Genomic DNA, 21,762 nt, shown 5'->3' with positions numbered 1-21,762 from the left:
ATTGTTTTAACAGTGCATAATCTAAACGAAGCTGCTTTTGCATAAACTTACGTATTGCTATGGGATAATTTCTGTGGTGTTTCCTACCCTTATGGACCCCCATCAAATGGAAGGAAGTTATTTGTTAATTTAAAATTGCATAATCTCTCGGTAAGTAAGGCGGCCTACATTTCTAAATTCTTTGGTGAATCAACTCGTTCTTTACACCGGTTACCGTTGGAGGCTGCACTATCGTTATGGTAATTCTTGGTATTATCTTTAGCTTGTTATACCTTCCCTTACCTGTTAATCTCAGCTGGATCCAGAGTAGACTAGTATGAAAGTTAAAATGTAAGTTATATTATTAGGTATGTTTACAAATAGATTTTTGGAAATATACGAGTATGTACAGTTATGTTTAACGTGCCAGGAAGGGGGGTAGCTTCTGTTGTTCTTTTCCACCCCCATTCTAAATTTAATTATGTACATTATAAAGTGGGTAGTTCATGTAAGTTCTGTTTAGTTCTTATAGTGCAAGTTAACTTCTTGGCGCTGCTATTACCAAGATAAGCTTGAGCGGAACATGGTGAAAACGATAAGAACCCTTGACAAACCTGACAACACATGTTTCTTTATTTATTTCGAACTTTTCATCGTTAATTAATCTATTGAGATTACTTCTACAAAGAATCGCAAAAGTACGAGTCTACTTTTTTTAAGTTTAGATGATGATTGTTGAGAAGCCTATTGCATTTACATCAAGATCGATAATAGCATCAGATGTGAACCACGGTCAACTTCATACTTCATAGGGAAGTTTTAACAATAGTATTCGCTTTAAAGAGATTCACATTATTACCTGTATGGGGAAAACAAATTCTGTATCTAGACAACCGTCCATTGACTTACATTCTCAATGAAAGTCTAAAACTTCCAGCTATTACTTCGACAACTGATACCGAATTCTCTACAAGAAGAAATACTTCAACTGCTACGTACTCATTTAGCGATTGTTAACATGAAACAGTGAGCAAGAGGATGCCTATGTTTATTGGAATAATAAAGTTCAAGCAATCGAACGTGTAGTCAAATCATGCCAAGAATGTAGGTATACAAATTAAGAAAAATCCTGTGGAAACTGCCCTTCATGTTAGGGTTGTAATTTTCGTGTTGGATCATATAAATTTGTTTGAAATTTAAGTCTGCATGACCTACAGAAAGGACTATAATTTTGTTTGTATCTTCTGTGACTTGTGAGGATGTTTTAGTGGTTCAAAATCAACTCTGTAGGTAACGTTTCATTAGGACTGACTTTGGCTAGGACATTGCACAATTCTTAAGAAAGTGCTTGGTTTGTAATTTTCGGGTAGATTATGTAAATTTATTTGAAATTCGGGTTTACGCATCCTGCACAGGGGGAAATATTATTTTTTAATGGGCCAATTTTTTTAATCGTCTGTAGGGTTCGAAAGTAACACTGCAACAGCGTACAGGAAGAAGGAAGTCACGCGTTCTAACATCATTTAGTGATAGAGGCTTGTAATTCTATTGATAGATCATATAAATTTGCTTGAAATTCGGGTCTGGATGACCTACACCTTCTAGTATCCATTGAATAAATGATTGCCCATTAACGTAGACTATTATAGGGATATAATTTTTGTATAGGTACACAATTTTTTTAAATCTTTTATAGAGTAGCTATGTTGTGGTTGTTCAAAAGTAGCACTGAACTTGTGCTTAAAAGTGCTACTTTTCGTTGCATTAAAATTGCACAATTTTAAAGAAAAAAGTCAATGTAAAATTTGTAAAGCCAAGTGAGACCTATGTACTTAAATGTAGTATGTGATCTTGTGCAATGAACTTATGATTTACGTGACACTTAAATGACGCTTGACTTGACTTTATTTTCGGGGTAAATGAAATAATTTTGTTTGAAATTCGGGTTTGTGTATCCCAACAGAAGGGGTTGTGACCTTTTGGATAAATAATAATAACTTACGAGTTCGAATATACACGTTTTCTATACACTCGCAGACCTGTTTTTGGGGAACACCAAAAACCATAAAAAAACAAACCGAAATCGCTTCAATGGTCATTATCAGTAGAAACTTGTGATGTGCCGATGATAATTTTGGATCGAAAACGCTTTCGTGCTGTTGGTTTTTTGTGACTTTTGGGTTCTTTCTTTCGGATTGTTTTAGATTTTTATTATAAAACTTAACAAACATAATATTGATATTCATTATTCTAAAAGGTCCAACAGAACCTGCTTATAGGAGTTTAAATTCGTGCTGGATCTCCTATTCAGTTTGGGTTTGTTGTGTATAGGTACTTTGTAAAAAGCGTAATAAATTGTAGATCCTTTAAATTACCATGAAATACCCAACAGAAACAAACGTCTCATTGCACGTCTTAATTTCCCGATATCTATCAAATAACTGTTGGGCGGACCAACTTCCATGACCAAATCTCTTTGGAATTCGGAACTATACCTACAAAGTGCACAACCTATGTCAAATGAGCATCCAAGCGATAGAATAATTGGCCATTAGATATCCCATACACATACTGTGCATTCTACAAGTACATGTGTATAATAATTCTGCCAAACTGATCATATTGCAATGATCAGCTTTTACATGCTAGTCTAGGAAAAAAACATGTGTAGGTAAATGACTGCAAAAGGTTATGGTAACATTCCAAATTATTTGCAGGTCATGCAAAGGCGACCATGTTTATGCTGTTGTTTTTGTTTCTCAATTAAGACTTTCTTTATGGAAATTTTCAGACTCATCAGCTAAAGTAATTCCGCAAAATGTCTTCCGCTATCTAGATGAAGTAATAGCCTGCATATGTACCGTTCTTTAGCCAGCCATCTTCATTCAGTGGATATTCCCAAGTACTAAGGTAAAACTGCAACCAATATTAAATGTCAGCAGCATCAGTGTCTCCAGTGGAGATTGGACAGTTCATTACATCGCATTGCAAGATGATCACTATCGACGTACAGTGACCAACAACATAAATAAATGGAAAGAAAGTTGTAATTGCTGCCTATAACAAAAATTTTCTTGATTTCATAAGACACACTACATAACGAGCACAATTACAGCGGTAACCGAAGTAGGAAAGAAACATTAGAAGATCATTCCTTTTCGATCATCCTGTATAGAAGCGTTTTGAAGAAAAACGTGGCCACATCGCAATCTTGCAAGCGGCAACTCGGCGCACTTTGATCTTTTATTAGAAAAGAAAAGGAAAAGAAGCAACGGCATTCCCTTTCTTCTGTCACTATTCACTTGTTTAGATGCAAATTTCGTACTTCAGCTTCGATTCGGAATAATAAAATCACGAAATCAACTGTGGTTAATTTTCGAAATATTCTTAGACTGACCTCAGATAAACTATTGCACGTTAGTTTCATCCAGGGTTACATAAACGAACGTTGTCACTTCACGATTTAATTTTAATAAAATGATGAACCTATAGAATAGTTTCTTCGGTAATAAATCGACGAATTCGAGTTTGACCTCATTAGCACGCAAACAAACCTCAATCATTATCAGTAGTGCCATAAAGCGACAACTAACATAAACATTTTTCCGATAAAATAGATAATTCGAGATTCTTTCCAACTCATAACTTTTTCAAGATGGTTATTCAAAGAGTGATTCCACGTGTCGCTCTACTTATCAACCACTCAACAACACTGAATAAAGCTTACAATTCGCGTAATGTAGTTTTGAGGTTAATCAGCACAAGTCAATGCAATTTCGCAGGTAAGACAGGTAACTGCCACCTTGATTTTTTATTTAGACTTTTTGTGTTCGCAGAGCGTTACTTCACAAAGAAACACGAATGGGTGGAGGTTGAGGGAAAAATCGGTATCGTCGGAATATCAGATTACGCGCAGGTAAGCAACTTAAAACGTAGAAGAGATTGAATCACGTGGTTACAGAGTGCGCTAGGAGATGTTGTCTATGCTCAACTGCCAGATGTCGACAGCGTACTCTCACAGAAAGGTAAAATCTTTGCGTCTTACAAAATTTACTAAATCGGCCTCTTGCAGACGAGTGCGGAGCGTTAGAAAGTGTCAAGGCAGCTAGTGAATTGTACAGTCCTGTATCAGGGCGTGTGGTAGAAAAAAATGAGAGCGTGGAAGAAACGCCATCTCTTATTAACACGTCGTGCTATGATAAAGGTATACTTAAGGCTCTTCGGTAGATGATTCTCTATGTTTGATTAATTTTAGGTTGGCTCTTTAAAGTTGAGCTTACAAATGATAAAGAAATAACGGCACTAATGAATGAATCTCAATATAAAGAATTCTTAAAGTCTGATGAACACCATTAATAAAAAAGTTAAATGTGAAATCATTATTCATAACTTGGTAAACGTACTTTGTACATATTACACTGAATAGAATTATCTTTATCGTTGTATTTTAATTGCAACATCGTCGATTGCGCGCTTTCAGCGGCTATCGTTGTCACCAACCTTTGCAATATTTTGATTATCAATTAAAATTATGTGTCTGTCCCAAATTTTTGACACACACTAGTGCAGGAAGTCTATTCCAGGAATTTGACCGCTGCCACTGGGAGTTCACCTCTGGATTTCAACTGCGCTAGGTGTTTCAGCGTCAGACACACAAGCGGACGCAAACTCTAAATTATCATTGAATAAAAAATCTTTTATTCAATGATATTATCATTGTATATGATATTATGTAATAAAGTAGGTAACAAATTTTTAAGAAAAAAGTCAATCGTCCTGGTAAATCACTTCAATTGGTTTGAAAATCGGCTCTAAAAGACCTTAGAAAAGGTTATAATGTTTTGGTTGTCTGTAGGGAAAGTTATTCAAAAGCAACTTCGCAACAGCGTGGCTGATCATTGATTAAAATAACACCATTTTTGAGAGGAAAGTCGAACGTTCCAACCTTCAGTTATTAATGCTAGGGTTGCAATTCATATCTGCACACCCTATAGAAAGGGTTACACTTTTTGATACACCATTTTTTGTAAAATATGTGATTTGATTTGATGTGTGTTGCTAAACCAACGAAACCATACCTTATTGTTTCTATTGCTCATTTAGTGATAATGATCTAATGGTGATGAACTTATGATAATGATTGTAAATTAAACCATTAGTGAGTAAAGCCAACTCTCAGCTGCGCTTGAAGGAGTAACTTCTCATTGTATTAAAATAACACAGATTTTTGAAAAAATTCAATCGTCATGAACTTCAATTAGTGATAAGGTAATTATTTTATTGTTCCTTTACACATATTAGTCTCTTTTGAAAAACAATATCTTAAAATATATACAATACGAGGCTTGTTCAATTGCAACCCATCTGTGGTCAGCCCTAGCAACACAGTTCTGTATAAAAGCGTTTATCGTAAACTAAAACCCTACGTATACAGTGATATTCATGTAGAAGTAGACATAGGTCCTATAGGAATTTCCTACGTCTACTCTCTTTGAAGGACGCCTAACTTTATGCAACCTAAATAACTATATACAACAAATGAAGATCTGCCTGTCATATTAATTAATTTGAATATTATCGTCCGTATTCGAATTTTCGTTCGTGTGCGATGTATTCAACTAAAGACAAAGTTGATATTTAATTCCAATTGGTAAAGTGCCAGTAACAGTTAAAGGAGCTAAATGAGCTTAAAGCTCTATAAGCGATGCAGGCCTATGGTATATTACTACTGCCTACCTACATAGGTAGGTACCTACTGTAATTTTCAAGATGCCTACCTACCCCTTTACTCCTTGTTGAACTGTTGGTATTTCAGAAACGGCAAAAAATTATTTACAGTACATAATACTTTTAATTATTAATAAATAGGTACTTTTGTTTTTGTTACTATTTAATGAAAATACAAATTTAGCAACTAGATAACAATATTGAGCATTTGTAATAAAGGGTACCGACGTGATTTCGGAGACGCAAAATCGTTTACAAATTGGTCCAAGTTTTTAGTTTCTTCACATTCCACAGCCATCAACACCAAGGATTCAGGGAGAAAAGGATTTCATCAACAATCGGTGTTCTTAATAAGTTCTTTCCTCGTTTCAATACTGAAAAGAAACCTTTCATTTCCCTCAGTTGCAATAGAGAAGGTAGCAAATATCTGAAAGCCAAATACATTACATTTCTATTACCTATAAGGAGGTACGTGTGTATTTTGATTTTTGATTTTTTAGGATACTGGGGGAGGGGGGCACGGCCCTCTTCAACCCTCTGAGGTGTATTGAATAGGTACTACATCAACAGACAGAAATTAATTAATTTATTTGTTTAACCAGACACCATACAGAATAAAAATTCCAATTACATGGCAGTGGCCAGTGGGGCTCTGAACATACATTAGGGCTTATAGTCAGGGAGACATATCTGAACAAGGCTCTCTAAATCATGTCTAACGGCGTTTTGTGCTACAAACTGGCAACAGGCGGTTTTAGACTAATTTGCCCCCGCTGAGAACGATACGCCCTGTTGCCAGACCCGATTTTGACATTTAAGCCCTTAAATCCAAGATGGCGGCCAAAATTGCCGTTTTTTCGTTTATTTCGAGCCCACGAGGCAGCCACTGAACGTTTTGGGTAGTTTAATGGTAGAATAACATCTATTACACACGACGACACCGTTTAGGCACACTTTCGTATTCATATTAAGGGCGTAAATGCCTAAACTCCGCTTAAAAACGTCAAAAATGCAAAAATTCATCATTTTTTTTCTTTCTGACCGGTTGTCGGCGTCCAATATGCATTCATATGGTCAAGGTCAAGTTAACATTTAAGTATGTGGGGACCTCCAGCCTAGGGCCTAAATATCAAGATGGCGCCTGGAAAGTTCAAAAACAGTGAAAAAGTCGTTCTTTTTGCCGTATTTTTACTACACTGGCCACTCTTTACGTTCGCTGTTCATTTTGGTGTTCTGGAACATTATTATGAGTAATTGCGACTGCCACCCCGGACGTAATACACCCCCGCGAGAGGGGGGTGGAATTATCATCTCCAGCCGAACGGATTCGCGAAACTTTCAATCAGTGCACTCGCGTGTTGTTGTGCATCTTCGTCGGCGCCGCTCCTGAAGTTCGTCTGTGTCGCTTCGATGGCGTCTTCCACCTACGCCCGATGTTTCATTTAATATTAAAAGTCAATTAATTTTACATGTACCTAAGATTACATTCAATGAAGATATTTTTTAATGTTATTGTTTAATTGTCATCGTTTTTTTCCCCATGCTGCCTTTCAAATTTTGCATTGTGTAGGTAGGTACTTCTAAAATATTTTAACAAGTTTTATTCTGTAATTTCCTTAAGCCAGAAGATGACCGTTGGTCGAAACTAGTCGCGGCTTTTACAATTTGTCTATTAAAATAGTATGGGGAATGTTTTGCGTTTTTTTGGGATTTAACGACTCACTCTAACATTTACATTAACATTAGGTAAGCTCGTTCATACTAATTCAACATGATATCACATTACCTACATTCTAACGCATGAAGATGCTCTATTCAAACGTTAGGCCACATCTCTATTGATCGTAGAATGGTGCTCATGTCTTCATTCACGGTGATGACTTCCATTTGACTGTTTCAGTTTTCCCTAGGCCATGCAGCATGAATCATCCTCTGGTGGTGATTTTAACAGTAGGTACCTACTATGTGTAATATGCCAAAAACAATCCCGAGAGAAAACGTCAGTGCTTCAAGAGACAACGTTTAACTCTAACGTCCTTATTCTTGCATAGTACCTTCTTCATAGTATTAGTGCTCAATATTCTAAACAGTTTCGACTGACAAGTGTTACATTTTAATTTAAAAAAATCAAAGAAAACTTGGGAAGCATGTTTTAATATATTTGCCCTCAAATTACGCCGCCAAACCAACTTCTGCCGCTTGGTTCCATAGTTAAAGTTTATAGGAGACGAGTCCCCACTTCCGCAGTTAAGCCCTTCAGTTGTGTAACATCTAGAATGATATTCGCAATTCGCATATTATTGCTCCAGGCTATCGAAATGGGGAATGTGTGGTCCGTATAGTAAAAATACGGCAAAAAGAACGACTTTTTCACTGTTTTTTGGACTTTCCAGGCGCCATCTTGATATTTAGGCCCCAGGCATATGGTGCTGCTGGAGGTCCCCACATACTTAAATGTTAACTTTACCATATGTATACATATTGGACGCCGACAACCGACCAGAAAAAAAATAACGAATTTTTGCATTTTTGTCGTTTTTAAGCGGAGTTTTGGCATTTAGGCCCCTAATATGAATACGAAAGTGTGCCTAAACGGTGTCGACGTGTGTGCTAGATGATATTCTACCCTTAAACTACCCAAAACGTTCAGTGGCGTGCCTTGTGGGCTCGAAATAACCGCAAACGGCAATTTCGCCCGCCATCTTGGATTTAAGGGCTTAAATGCCAAAACCGGGTCTGACAACAGGGCGCATCGTTTTCAGTGGGGGCAAATTAGTCTAGAACCGCCTGTTGCCAGTTTGTTGCATAAAACGCCGTTAGACATGCACTTTTCAGAAATGTCTCCCTGACTATTAAGATCTAATTTGATTTATTAAGTATGTATTACATTTATCGTGAAGAAAGTCGATTTTATTCACCTTTCCAATCAAAGCTCAATATATTCAATGCAGCATGTCGTTCGATTATCTGTTATGCGGCACAGGTCTGGGGCTTCTTAAGCTACGACTCAGTAGAGACGCCATTTAAATTCTTTTTTAAAAAGTGTTTCAATCTACTAAGGAATACCCCGGATTACCTTATATACCTGGAAACTGATCTTTACCCAACTTACTTATACACACTCTACTTACATTTTAATTATATCAAACGGTGTCACAAAAAATTTCCGGCCACACGATACCCCAAGAAATTAGGACAAGAGATCATTAAAAGTTTATTTCATCAGGGAACAATACAGGGTGAAAGCAGTTAACAGTACAAGGCATCCACTATACATATAAAGAACTAGACCAAATAAATAAAATTGTATACTCTAAGTTTGATCCAAATTATATTAGTTGGTTATTGAAAGTTAGGTGGGAGTTTAATAGCCGATTTCTTATTAATCGTAGTATTAAGGTTATGCTTTGTGAATCCTTAGTGCTTTCCCAATTTAACTATTGTGATAGTGTGTATGGCCCATGTATCGACAAAAGAGACTGCAATCGAATTCAGAGAATGTAGAATTCTTGCCTTAGACTAATATTTGGTATCCGAAAATACGACCGGATTACACATAAATTAAAATCCCTCCAGTGGCTTGATATGAACAACAGAAGAATATTACATTCTGCCTGTTTGTTCCATGGCATACTTCAAACCAAAACTCCGTCATATTTATTTGAAAAGGTAACATACAGAGCTGACGTCCATAATGTCAATGTTAGAGATCGGTTTTTTATAACTATACCTACTCACAAAACGTCACTATTTAAACGCTCCTTCAGTTACAATATTGCAAAGACGTATAATGAATTACCATCTCATTTAAAACATTTATCCGAAAGTCTTTTTAAAAAACGCTTGCGCCTCATACTCCTTGCAAGGCAGCATTAAGTTCCATCGTTAATATCATTATTGCTATAATTTTTTTTTTCTTTTTACATTTTTTTTTTTCTTTTTAGGTTTTCATTTGTGCCTTCATACTGAATGGTTTTTATTATCATATAGTTTTTTCTTGCTAGGTTTTTTTATGTCTTGGTCTCTTGTTGTTAATTTCATATGTAGGGGGTTGAGTGGTAGAGCAGACGGAATAACACGGTTTATTCCAGTCTGAACTTCGCCCTATTGAGTCACACGTTATGTAATGTAATGTATAATATCTGTTCTTTGTATGGTGTGTGCTCAATAAATGTCATTATTATGTCATTATTAGTTACTATATTTAAATAAATATAATTATAAAGAAATAAAATGTTCAATATGTAATGGTAATCAAAAATGCTGATACTCGTTTTTGGAATAGATATAGAGATTTTTTATATATAATAAAAAAGTAGTCAAACTACAAAGTAATGTAAAGTATTACATGAGAAAAATGCAGCAAATTGTCGAACTGAATCACCTTATGTTGGATATGATGTCACATTCAGCAATTATAACTATTGATGCTGAGGTAGATTTAATGGATTAATTCAGCTCGCAATACTATAAAATAGAATTCCGTTTTGACAATTTAAACTTTAAAAATCCGTCTCAATTAAGAAATTAGAATCAAAAAGCAAGCTTAAAATTAGCAAGCTAAAATTTCGTCAATATGCTGGTGATTTGAAAAGATGGATCGGCTTCTGGAATCAATTTAGTCGAATAGATGATAATTAATCTGACATGGTGGAGGAGTATAAATTTCAGTATATTATTAAGGCAAGAAAAATTGTAGAACATTACCCTGCGACAAAAGGTATTGAATTGAATTGAATTGAATTGAATTTATTGTATGCATTACGCCTTAGGAGGCATTTACACTTGTCAACAATGTAACATAATAACAACGATACCTATAAAACATAACACAATTAATATTAATAACCAACTACATAAATCACAATAATACAATCATATCAGTTCCATCTTATAGCTAGATTCCAGAAACTCCTCATGGGAGTAAAAAGCACTAGACATCAGATAGTTTTTTACTGTTGTTCTAAATTTTTTTAAACTTGCAGATCTAACATACATCGGAATGCTATTAAACAAACTTTGAGATTGGTAAATTAAACCATTTTGAGTGATGGTGAGTCGACAAAATTTGTTCCTAATATTATTCGAGTGTTGTGATAATGCAGGTCAGATTGGTAACTATAATTACAGAGATTAGACCTAGCATAACATACTGCCAAAGCCATTGATCGCCTTTAGTAGAGAGGATTTATTGATTGAGGTGTATGTTAGGAAACTCCTCAAGATACTTTTAGCAAATCTCAATACCAACAATAAGCTTTCGACATTTTCTGACAGAATTGACTTTTGAAATAGTAGCCCAATCTTGGAACTGTTTGAAATTATGGATTCTACAGGCCGCATTCTATAAGAAAAATTTTTACGGGTCGATCTGAGACAATTTTTTTTTCGGGCCTCAAAAAAGGGCAGTATATTCAATTGAGTCGCAGTTGCGCGCATTCGAGAGCTTAAGTGTAACATCCGATACTTGTGCTGCATGTTTTGGTAGAATCTTGCTTAGAAGATTAGATTACAGCCAGGCGTAGAAGTCAATCTTATCTCCCTCTTCATGGCTTAAAACGCTTCTTGATGCTTTAATGGATTTTATGAATGAAGACAAGATTTGCTTCGCCATGAATTTTAAGGGTAAAAGAAAGCAAGAAGAGAAAAGGCAGTTCTTAAACTTAGTTTGGTACAAGGAAAGCAGCAGTCAGAATTAGCTTGTGGTGCACATAGTTTGATCAAATGCCAAGGAAAACACTATCATTTTATGTGTACAATCAAAGACAGCCGTAAATATAGGTAGAAGCTTTCCAGAATAGCGGATAAAACGAAAAGACCATCTTCGAGTTTCCCATAAGCCTAATGATTGTTCCATTTGGTTTGCCACTTCTTCCTCCAGTTCATTTATTTTGTTTCGACCCCCTATCATTTTTTTAATACATAACAAGAATGTCTACCTACATTAGTTCTGTGCTTTTTTATTAAATAAAAAAAATCTGTAACAATAATTGTTTTTAATGTCTCCCTCGGAAACGTTCTGCGACTCCCCAGGGGGTCGCGACTCACGGATTGAGAACTACTGACCTATTTCTCTTTGACCACTTATCTAGTTAGGTATGCATTTAAGACGGTCATTTTATGATCACTTCGCTGTCGATTTCAGTTACGAAATATCAAAATTATTTTTTATCTTTTGTCGTGGTCAATGCATGTGCTTGAGTGTGTTGTAACTTTAGTGGGTGTGTTAATGTGTGATAATAGACCATGACTAGCAATTATTATTTTGTAATCATCTGACATTGATCGTAATAAGTCTATATTTATATCACCGGACAAGATAAGATTGGGACATTTTATTAATACGGAGAAGGAATGGAATTTCTAATTAAATCTTAAACGAATTTTTTGTTAATTGTTCTAGCCAATGATCAATTGACATATTTCTCTATTTTGATTTGAGATCTCACGATATTTTCGACAGATAAGGATTTCTCTACGTAAATCAAGATCCATCCTCGACTCTTGTAAGAACTCTTCTTTTTTCATTATGTCTTCCTTAGCGGATCGTCTAAAATTGATCGTCCTGTATCCTCTCCTTTGGCAGCTCTTCGAAGATAACAGCCATCAATGTCCATATCGTGCATAGTACACCAATGCTTTCGCTCACATTTTTTCCAAGTTCAGGCGTGTTCTCGTTTTTGGTCTCTGGAATACCATTTATTTCCAGACATTTATAAAGCTATACTTCTTCGAGGTATCTTGCACGGGTCGCAACACCAAAATCCATTGTTTGTTAACAAAAACTTAATGTCTGCCTTTGACATTTTGACACAACTACCGTGGAATTCGATTTTACACTAACGGTACCTTAGGGTCGTAATTCTCTTGGAAAACATGCCGAAATTCGTGACTGCATGGCCAACAGAAGGGGTTATAATTTTGATATTCTAATTTTTTATATCTTTAGGGTATGATGCTTACTAAATTCAAATTACTCTATTGCATTTTAATTTTTTGTTCGGTTTGTGTAAAGTACAGTAGTATTTGAATGAAATAATTCATTTGATCTCCCAACAAAGATAAGAAAACAAAGTAAATAAATAAATGTTTAATGTAATTCCTTTTTTAAAAAAAATTAAAAACAACACATTACAGTCCATTATTTTGAAATTTAGCAAACCTTGATTTTCTGAAATAAACACTGAATATATCTAGCGCGAAATAATACCTTTTTTGTAGCTAGCTTAGCTACTTATGTAATATCTGTAGGTACTTAAATTTTATCTTTTAGGCATAAGACAAAAACCTAGATGCTATTAGGGAAACGAAAAAATTAGTATAATTATTTCTTATGAGTTTATGACCATGATGGTTGGATATTAATGATCCAATACGAGACTTAACTTACACTTTGTCAATTTCGGAATAAAAAACAATACTAAGAGGGTGAAATTTGCTCTTTAACAAGGTAGAAATTTTTATATATTTGAGTTCTTATAATAAGGATTGTAATTAATAATCTACGTTCACTCCATCAATGTAAAAATAATGCGCTGTTTATAATCTACTGATATCAAGATATTTTAAAAATTTTATTGGGTGAAATTAATTCACTAACCGTCTGAATTTTAAATTTCCAAGTACATAACCTACATTTTTAGTATTTAAATCAAACGTATTCCCGGAGTCTAAAAGCTTGATACAAATTCCTGAGAGTATTCAAAGGTGTCTTAAATTGAAAAGTCGGAGCTTAGAATGCACATTTTCATCAGATCATTTTTTGCAAAACTTAATCTTCGAAATTTTAGGCCACATCACTTTGAAAATTCAATAATGTCAATAACCACGTCGGCGTCGTGTTTATTGAATTTTTTATTTTGCATTTAACTCAATGAACTCCAAAAATTTCTAAACTTTGACAAATCCCGCGCGAACCTAAAGGGAGGAACTATTATACAACACTTTTTTGACCAGAACTCTATCTATTTTGAAATTCTAAACCTTGAGGGATTTACATTGGCTTTAATTCCATTACATGAAATGTCCCACGGCGAAAGGGGGCAATAAGAACCCATAAAACGGCCGAAAATAAATTTTATCGAATTAAAAACTTAAAGAAATTAGTGTTTCAACGCACAACCTTGACTGAAACCCGAAACGTTGTTTATGTTTAAGCAAAACATTAAAAATAATTATATTTGTAATACTATTTAGATGCGCACTTAGTGCTATTGTGTAATTTATACACTTTTTACTCAATTTTCATTATCCAATTACATACACGGCAAAAATAATAATGGAAATTAATATACTGGTAGTAGTAATTTTGGTGTCGTCCACACTGAAAAACCCATACACAAATTCGGTGATTAAACCTGTTAATTATTACAAATTAGGTACTTCCTAAATGAGGCTGTGGCTTTCCCGTTAATTAAATATCACGTTGTGTTTGTTGCTGCTTTTGTGATTCCTTTATTCTCCCAAGAAAATTGGTTGATTTGAAAGAACGCCGTCCCTCTATTCCGAACATCTTGGTTTTTCGTTAAATGGTTACGATTGATTGCAGCTTCCATCTGTCGTGGTAACTACCTCTGAAGTTGATGATTAAACCTCAAATCAATAACTGTTTCCCATAAAATGCAGAGAGATGTATTATCGTAACAAGATTTCTGCTTTAATTACGGCAAGGTTCTGGGTGGTGGATGAGAACTCTATTGGATGTGGTACCTACCAGGCCAATATCCGCGCAGCATCCGGTGCTGTGATTGATTTTGTCATAATTATTGAAACCAAGGATAAATAGTCAGAAACTAATGCCGGCCACACGGGTTTTTGTATCATCAAAGTCAAGACTAATTTAAGCGCCGATTTATTTCCTGAAAATTTCCATACTTCTCATGCATCTGCTGAGGAAATAACACGAAAGAAGAATTACCATACAAGGTCGGTTTACATAAAAATAAAATTCGCACACAAAACTGGTACTTACAACAATTCTGAGTACACATAACGTATCCTTGGTAAACCCCTCCCCCCAAACCTTAGTTAGTTTTTAAAGAAATATTGCAATTTTTTAAACAAAAATATGTGGGAAACGCTTTGAGATGCAAATGGCGTTTTTTTTAAGAAATGTTCAAGTCTGTTGTTGTTTACTCAAAGAAACTTTTTCTGGGTTCAACGATTACACCAAAAAAATGATCACCTTGATCAAATTTGAAAGAAATTTCTTTAATTGTAGAAACAAGATACCTCGTTTGTCCCGCCAGGAGCCGGGAGGAAAAGGAAAAGGAAAAGTGACACTTCAGTCCCTTAAATCGAAGACAAAGCACGTTGATTTAATTCAAAGAGTATAATAAATCCCTGTTCTTTTGAACTATCGTCATTTTTAAGAGAATTCGGTCTTACCTACATAGCAGGAGCGGGGACTGTAAATTTTTGTTTATATGTGGTGGACTATGTTTAAAGGATGTACAGAGAACCTTCTAATTACCACCGAAAAGTAAATATTTCTCTTTCAAAATATTGTAATTTTTAAAGAAATTTAGTTTTATTTACATACCCTGCATATAGGTAATATACAGTGATAGTGAGATAGCCCTCCCTTTTTCTCCAAAATTCGAAACGGGTTGTGGTATTGTAACTTGCGAGGGGGAGGTGGTTAACAAAAGCATAAAATACTTGTTTTTAACATAAAATTGAGAGTTTCAACTTCCAAGGGAGCGATTCTAAATTTTTTTAAATTGAAAGGGTGGTCGCGTGATACGTCAATTAGAAAGTCTCTATAATCGTAGGCACAACCCAAGGATGCTATTATATATATACCAAATGATTATCACTATATCTTCTGGTATTCACTTGATTTTTATATTTAATACGTCCTTCCTATGGTCTCTATTATTAGCATTACGGATTCTTTTCTTCTGCTCTGTACTTCCTAGTGGAGGCAGACAATTCAGCAGAAATAAAAACACAGCAAAATAGAAAGGATTTGACAAATCCTTCTCCATACTCCGTTCCATCGCTGAGTGAAAAATTAAGGTTATTCAATGGTTGCATCCATTCATTCCAAATAAAATTGCAAGATATTTACCTATGCGTCAAGTGTTAAAATATACATGCAATTATGTATGCAATCTCATTAGCACCTTCTTCATATTTATACTTATATTATAACCCACCCCATCAAAAGAACTTGTTATTTTTTAATATTACATGTATGCATTTGTTATGTTCACAGTATTACCATTGAATAAAATTGCTTAGGTATTCAATAGTACTATTGAATATGGAATCTGTATTACGTAAGGTACATCGGAGTGATGAATTAGTTAAACATAAAATATATCTGAATAAATTTACTTACGCATCCCCGCAAAAACATGGAAATCTCAACTTGAATTCCATAACACATAAGTATAATAACGTTTTCTTTACCTATCTTGCTTGAACTCGATATTAGAAGAATTTTGTTTCAAACCAATACAGACAGCGAGCGACAAACACAGACGGACGGACAGAAAGACATGAAGATATGAAAAAACAGGAATTTAGAGCAAAACAAATTCTTCCACTTTCAACCTCTACGTACTTCGTTGACTATTTCTATAATAAACACACTGTTCAAAATAATCACTAACGGCAACTTTCAGGTCCTGCATCCTTTATCGATTTTTGTTTCATTAGAAAGATCCCCTCATGTTTCATTCCCAGTGATAATTTTTTTTTAAATATCCCTATCATGTTTGTTTTCAGAACTGTGCACTTCTTTTACAATAACTGAAACTTTAATTCTTCAATCTGTCGTCAACGCGCCATCTTTTCAATTTTCTTTATTGTCTCCTGTGTTGTTGCTTCAAGAAGCCTACTCGACTTTTGGATCATCTTGTACGGATTCTCGACTCTAACGAAATTGTCTCGACCAGTATTTTACTTAATACTTAGATGGAGCATTCTTACCATTATTTCAATCATGACATTCGTGTAGACTTTTTGGGTTTGTGCACTCTTTAGCAAAAATTTTATAATGCTTCTGTATTCAAATATGTATTCAACATTCATACTTACTTAGCTCTGCACCCTGTTGACTGAAATAATAAAGGAATTCCTTTGGTCAAAATTCAAGAATTTTCCAGTCATGTGTGTTAATTATGCCAGTAAACTGAATTGGCAACTAGTTCTTATAAATGCCGAAACTGGCAGCTAAAAATTATTGCGTTTCGTCATTGTTTCGGGCAACAAACTGCACCCTCGGGAATAAAACACACACTTTAGTCCCTTGGTATAAAATTTACTATTATTTTCAGGTGGAAATTAGAAATATGCGACTAACTTTGGATTTATTAAACATAATCTATCAAAAAAACAACAAACAATGGCAATACTACCTCCGCAATGATTACTGCAAATTTTACGATATTTTAAAACGAGAAAGGATTTTATTTTTAGGTGGTGATTAGAGGGTTGTCGGTAGATCCTTTAAACCTAATTGAACATAGAATCAAACCATGGAATCAAACATGATCACAAGTTACATCCCCGTGATTTGAATACTGCCATGTAGTACCTACATCAGAACGAATTTTCTTAAAAATTATACAATAGTTCAAAACGAAAATGGATTACATTTTTAGGTCGCAAATAGATCCATATAGTTTACCAAAGAAACAAAATGTTCTGAACAACCCCCGCACTTGAATTTCCTTGTAGGTAAATTTTTCTATAAACGACGATAGTTTAAACGAGAAAAGTTGCCTGTATATTCTTTAAACATAATCTACGTGCAACAAAAATTACATCCCCGATAGAAAGTGCCACCGGTGCTTTTCACCCAGAGCTGGGCAGAATACTTTCAAAAAGTATTTGAATACTAAATAGTAAATACTTTACACAAATCAAAGGTATTTGAATACTAAATACTTTTACGTCCAGCACAAGCGAATACTAGACACAGATACATTGAAAAGGATTCAAATACTTTAAAAAATAAGTATTCAAATACTTTAGAATGTATTCGAATACTTTCAAAAGTATTCTAATACTATCAAAGGTATTCAAATACTATAAAAAGTATTCGAATACTTGTCACTCAAATACATTAAAAATTTAAAATAGTATACTAGATAAAAGTCTGAATACTACTTAAAAAATCAAGTTATACTTTGCATGGGGTTAGCTTTTTTTGTATTTCTATTGTTATATACAAATTTAAGGGGAGTAAAAGCGTAATATTATTATTATATTATTATATAGGAGGTACCTACCAGGACCTGGTTTATACCAGTTATATCCTTGAATACGTGTACCAGTTTTAAAAGCGTCGTGCACATGATACGTAGGTACGCCTTTCTGAAATTAATCCTAGCGATTTTGCAACAGATCCATTTTTGACCATCCGTTTGTCCGTGTGCATGGAACTTGTTTAGAAACGTGCGATCGCTTTGAAAATTGGTACATATGGTCTTAAGGATATAAGAAAGGTCCCTATTGTTTTTAAGTTACGTAGACTGTCGAGTTCGGTATTCAGATGTATCGGATTTTTATATTTGATTTTGTGACAATGGAAACTTTCCCTATACATTTCTAAATTGTTCTCAAATATTTGAATAACTTAAAAGTACTGCCTTTTTTTGAGGCCGGAAAAAAAAATTGTCCGAGATCGAGATCGATCGAGAGTCCATCATTTCAAACAGTTCCAAGATTGGGCTACTATTTCAAAAGTTACAGCCCTTTGAATTTTCTTTCGAAATTGCTTTCTAGTCTATAACTTTTGATTGAGAAGTCTGATCGAAAAAGTACGAATTGTTTTGGATTCTACGCACCAAAATTAATAAGAAAAAGTGTTTTCCCGAGAAATTTTGGTGTAGTCGATTTTTGGTAAAAAAGGAAGGTTATACACTGCCTTTTTTTGAGGCCCGAAAAAAAAATTGTCTCAGATCGACCCGGAAAAAAATTTTCTTATAGAATGTGGCCTGTAGAATCCATAATTTCAAACAGTTCCAAGATTGGGCTACTAGTTCAAAAGTTACAGCCCTTTGAATTTTCTTTCGAAATTGGTTTCTAGTCTATAACTTTTGATTGAGAAGTCTGATCGAAAAAGTACGAGTTGTTTTGGATTCTACGCACCAAAATTAATAAGAAAAAGTGTTTTCCCGAGAAATTTTGGTGTAGTCGATTTATGGTAAAAAAGGAAGCGTTACACACTGCCTTTTTTTGAGGCCCGCAAAAAAAATTGTCTCAGATCGACCCGGAAATAAATTTTCTTATAGAATGTGACCTATAGAATCCATAATTTCAAACAGTTCCAAGATTGGGCTACTATTTCAAAAGTTACAGCCCTTTGAATTTTCTTTCTAAATTGCTTTCTAGTCTATAACTAGACTAAAGTCTACTAAAGTACGAATTGTTTTGGATTCTACGCACCAATAGTATATTAAGTATGGAGAACGGTAAGGGATTTTTACCGTTCGAAGACAATTGTTGGAGGAGGAGCGAAGCGACGACTCCAATTATTGTCTGAGAACGGTAACCCTTAACGTTCGACGTGCTTATAATATTTTTTGCGCGATCGAAATTAAAATTATGCAACCAATATAAATATGCACTAAGAAATTAACGAGCAGAATAAATCGAAATGATCGAAGTGGTATGGTGTACATCACTAGGTAACCAGTTTATTTGTCAAAATTGAAATTAATAATTTCATAAAAAGGTGCATGTGTCTGATGTAGTTTACTAGCTTTGTACTTCCTTTATGACTTTATGAGCGTCTTGCTATAGGAAACAACAGCACAAATTGTACGTTTAATGTACCTAACAATAATTAAAGATTAAATGTAATGTAAGACTGTTGATTTTTAAAAAGGCGTCGGTAAGTATTTTTGCTGTTCTGTTTTTAGATCGGTAAGTAATTTTGGCGTCGTCGTAATGATAGCAACTGGTAAATTCTACGTACTGTCATGGAAACACCCATGGTAAATAGTCAGAAATGACCGATCGCGCAAAAAATTAATAAGAAAAAGTGTTTTCCCGAGAAATTTTGGTGTAGTCGATTTTTGGTAAAAAAAGGAAGGTTAAGTATTCAAATACTATTCGAAGTAATCGAATACTTTACGAAGTATCCAAATACTTTGTGAAGTATTCGAATACTAAATATTTGTGAAAGTATTTGAGTTACAAAAACAAATACTGCCTCCATAAAAGTATTTAATTACAAAGTATTTGAATACTTTAAAGGATTTGAATACTAAAAAGTATTTACAAAATCGAATACTGCCCAGCTCTGTTTTCACCCATCTTATTGGCACGATCATCGCTGCAGCCTGATATTCTGTGATTCTTCAAGGATTACGAAGGGTAATTAACACTAAGCGGAGAGAGATGTCGTTATCAGGCATTGTCCTCTATCCAGCATCCGCCCCAGACTTGATCTCCATCCGATTTTAACCACTTTGCTCAGGTGAAACATTTTGGCATATAGGTATAAGTACAACAAGCTGCAAATCAGCGTAGAAAGATGGTTGAAGCATAGCCGGCTGCGTTATATAAGGAGGGTAAGTGGAGTGAGTCTCTGTACCACAGCACTACAAGTGTCTAAAGTCGAAGTGTCAACTATGGAAAGCTGAAATGTGTAAATAAACGTCAGAAATAAAAAAGTTTAGATTGTTCACCACTGGTTTCAACTTAGTGACCAATCGGACCTTGCAAAAATTCCTCGTACATCACCCGCAATTGAATACTTCTATAAGTAATTCAAAATGAAAAAAGTTTTTAGAGGCCTGTACCAAAGAAACCAAAATTTGCTGTATCGGTAAATTGGTTATGGGATTAAACTTTGTGAAAATTACTATTGCTTCCTATGTGAATTTACGTCCATCCGTTACTGAAATCCTAGGGGCGAACCTATTTTGTGTAACAGTTATTTATTCAATAACTATATTTAAATAATTATGTTTTCTGCCAACTAAAGAAAATATACGCACCTTTAGGAGATCTTACTATACATTATTTTAATAGCCAACAATTGAAGAATTGTAATGACAGGGTATTTTAGATAACAAGCGAAGTAGCTAATTAAATGAGTCCTAATTGTTATGGTGTGCTAGTTGCACGACGCGTCATAGGCTCATGCACTCTAAAAGCTTAGGAATATATTCGGATATCGGCTAGAGGTTTTACCTTACTAGTACTTCCAATGCTCTACTCAGCATCCCTTACGATCGTGATCAGAACGCGTACCCAACTTAACATTTATCAAATAGGGGTTGCGTTGACATTTTACTTTTTCATAATTAAGGATAAGGACTAGCATAAAAGATGATTTTTATACAATAAACAAATGCACCGCTAAAGGAATTAATTAGAAGGATTTGGGTTAAAGAAAAACGTTCAGTATAACGTATATAAGTTCAAAAATAATTATTAACGTTCGTTTCTCTAAAAGGGATGACCCAGCATATGCTATGTTTTTTCTTCGGGCACAATCAAGCGCAATACTGCGATTGGCACATAACATTCCGTTAGTGATGCTTTTATTGCCGTGCTAACTTCATGCACCTATAAGAAGTAAGTAGCATTGAGTAATTAAATTCACTCAACATAGGTAGGTACCCCGAAGGACCAAAATATCGCATGCCTTTAGTATCTCAAAAGCTTTGCTAAAGATGCCTACACCACTCAGCCTTTATCTTTGGTCCTCTGCAAACAACAGTCGCTATGTGACACACACTTGCCGAAACACAACCTTTAGGATGCATGCGTATAATTTCGTTATGTTGTCATCTAATCATGCGATTATTACCATATAAGTACGATTTCGGCGGATTACTCAAGGGGTCAAGTAGATATCGTTGGTCAGTTAAAGTACGTATCCATAGAGCTTTTATCACTTTGCAATATGCTGTTAATTGAATGTTTTGGATTTCCCTTGTCCGAACTTTGCACATGAATTCTATCAATTTTGCATAACTTATAGTACGATGTAGGTTAAAGTCTAGTAGAATTACCGATAAGATCATTGTAATTGGAATGTACTTAACTTGCATACCAAAGCAACTTATTTCTGCTATACCAATCGCT

General features: G+C 34.7%; 1 protein-coding gene and 1 long non-coding RNA gene across 2 annotated transcripts; one reads left to right on the top strand and one right to left on the bottom strand.

Annotated features, from left to right (window-relative positions):
* Positions 1-2,173: 2,173 nt before the first annotated feature.
* Positions 2,174-3,205, bottom strand: LOC116174689. The gene is made up of 2 exons (XR_004146144.1): positions 3,093-3,205; positions 2,174-3,036 (listed from the first exon to the last, which is right to left on the bottom strand). It is a non-coding gene; the product is annotated as an uncharacterized LOC116174689 (long non-coding RNA).
* A 277-nt stretch (positions 3,206-3,482) lies between these two features.
* LOC116174688 (glycine cleavage system H protein, mitochondrial) lies at positions 3,483-4,424 on the top strand. Its single transcript, XM_031492647.1, has 5 exons — positions 3,483-3,761; positions 3,816-3,895; positions 3,941-4,004; positions 4,052-4,183; positions 4,235-4,424. The coding sequence occupies exons 1-5, from the start codon at positions 3,635-3,637 to the stop codon at positions 4,333-4,335; spliced, it is 504 nt and encodes a 167-aa protein (XP_031348507.1). The 5' UTR covers positions 3,483-3,634; the 3' UTR covers positions 4,336-4,424.
* The last annotated feature ends 17,338 nt before the right edge of the window (positions 4,425-21,762 follow it).

The sequence above is a fragment of the Photinus pyralis genome, unplaced genomic scaffold (genome assembly GCF_008802855.1).
Source record: "Photinus pyralis isolate 1611_PpyrPB1 unplaced genomic scaffold, Ppyr1.3 Ppyr1.4_LG6, whole genome shotgun sequence".
Classification (NCBI taxonomy): domain Eukaryota; kingdom Metazoa; phylum Arthropoda; class Insecta; order Coleoptera; family Lampyridae; genus Photinus; species Photinus pyralis.
This window is presented reverse-complemented; position numbering and strand designations above follow the sequence as displayed.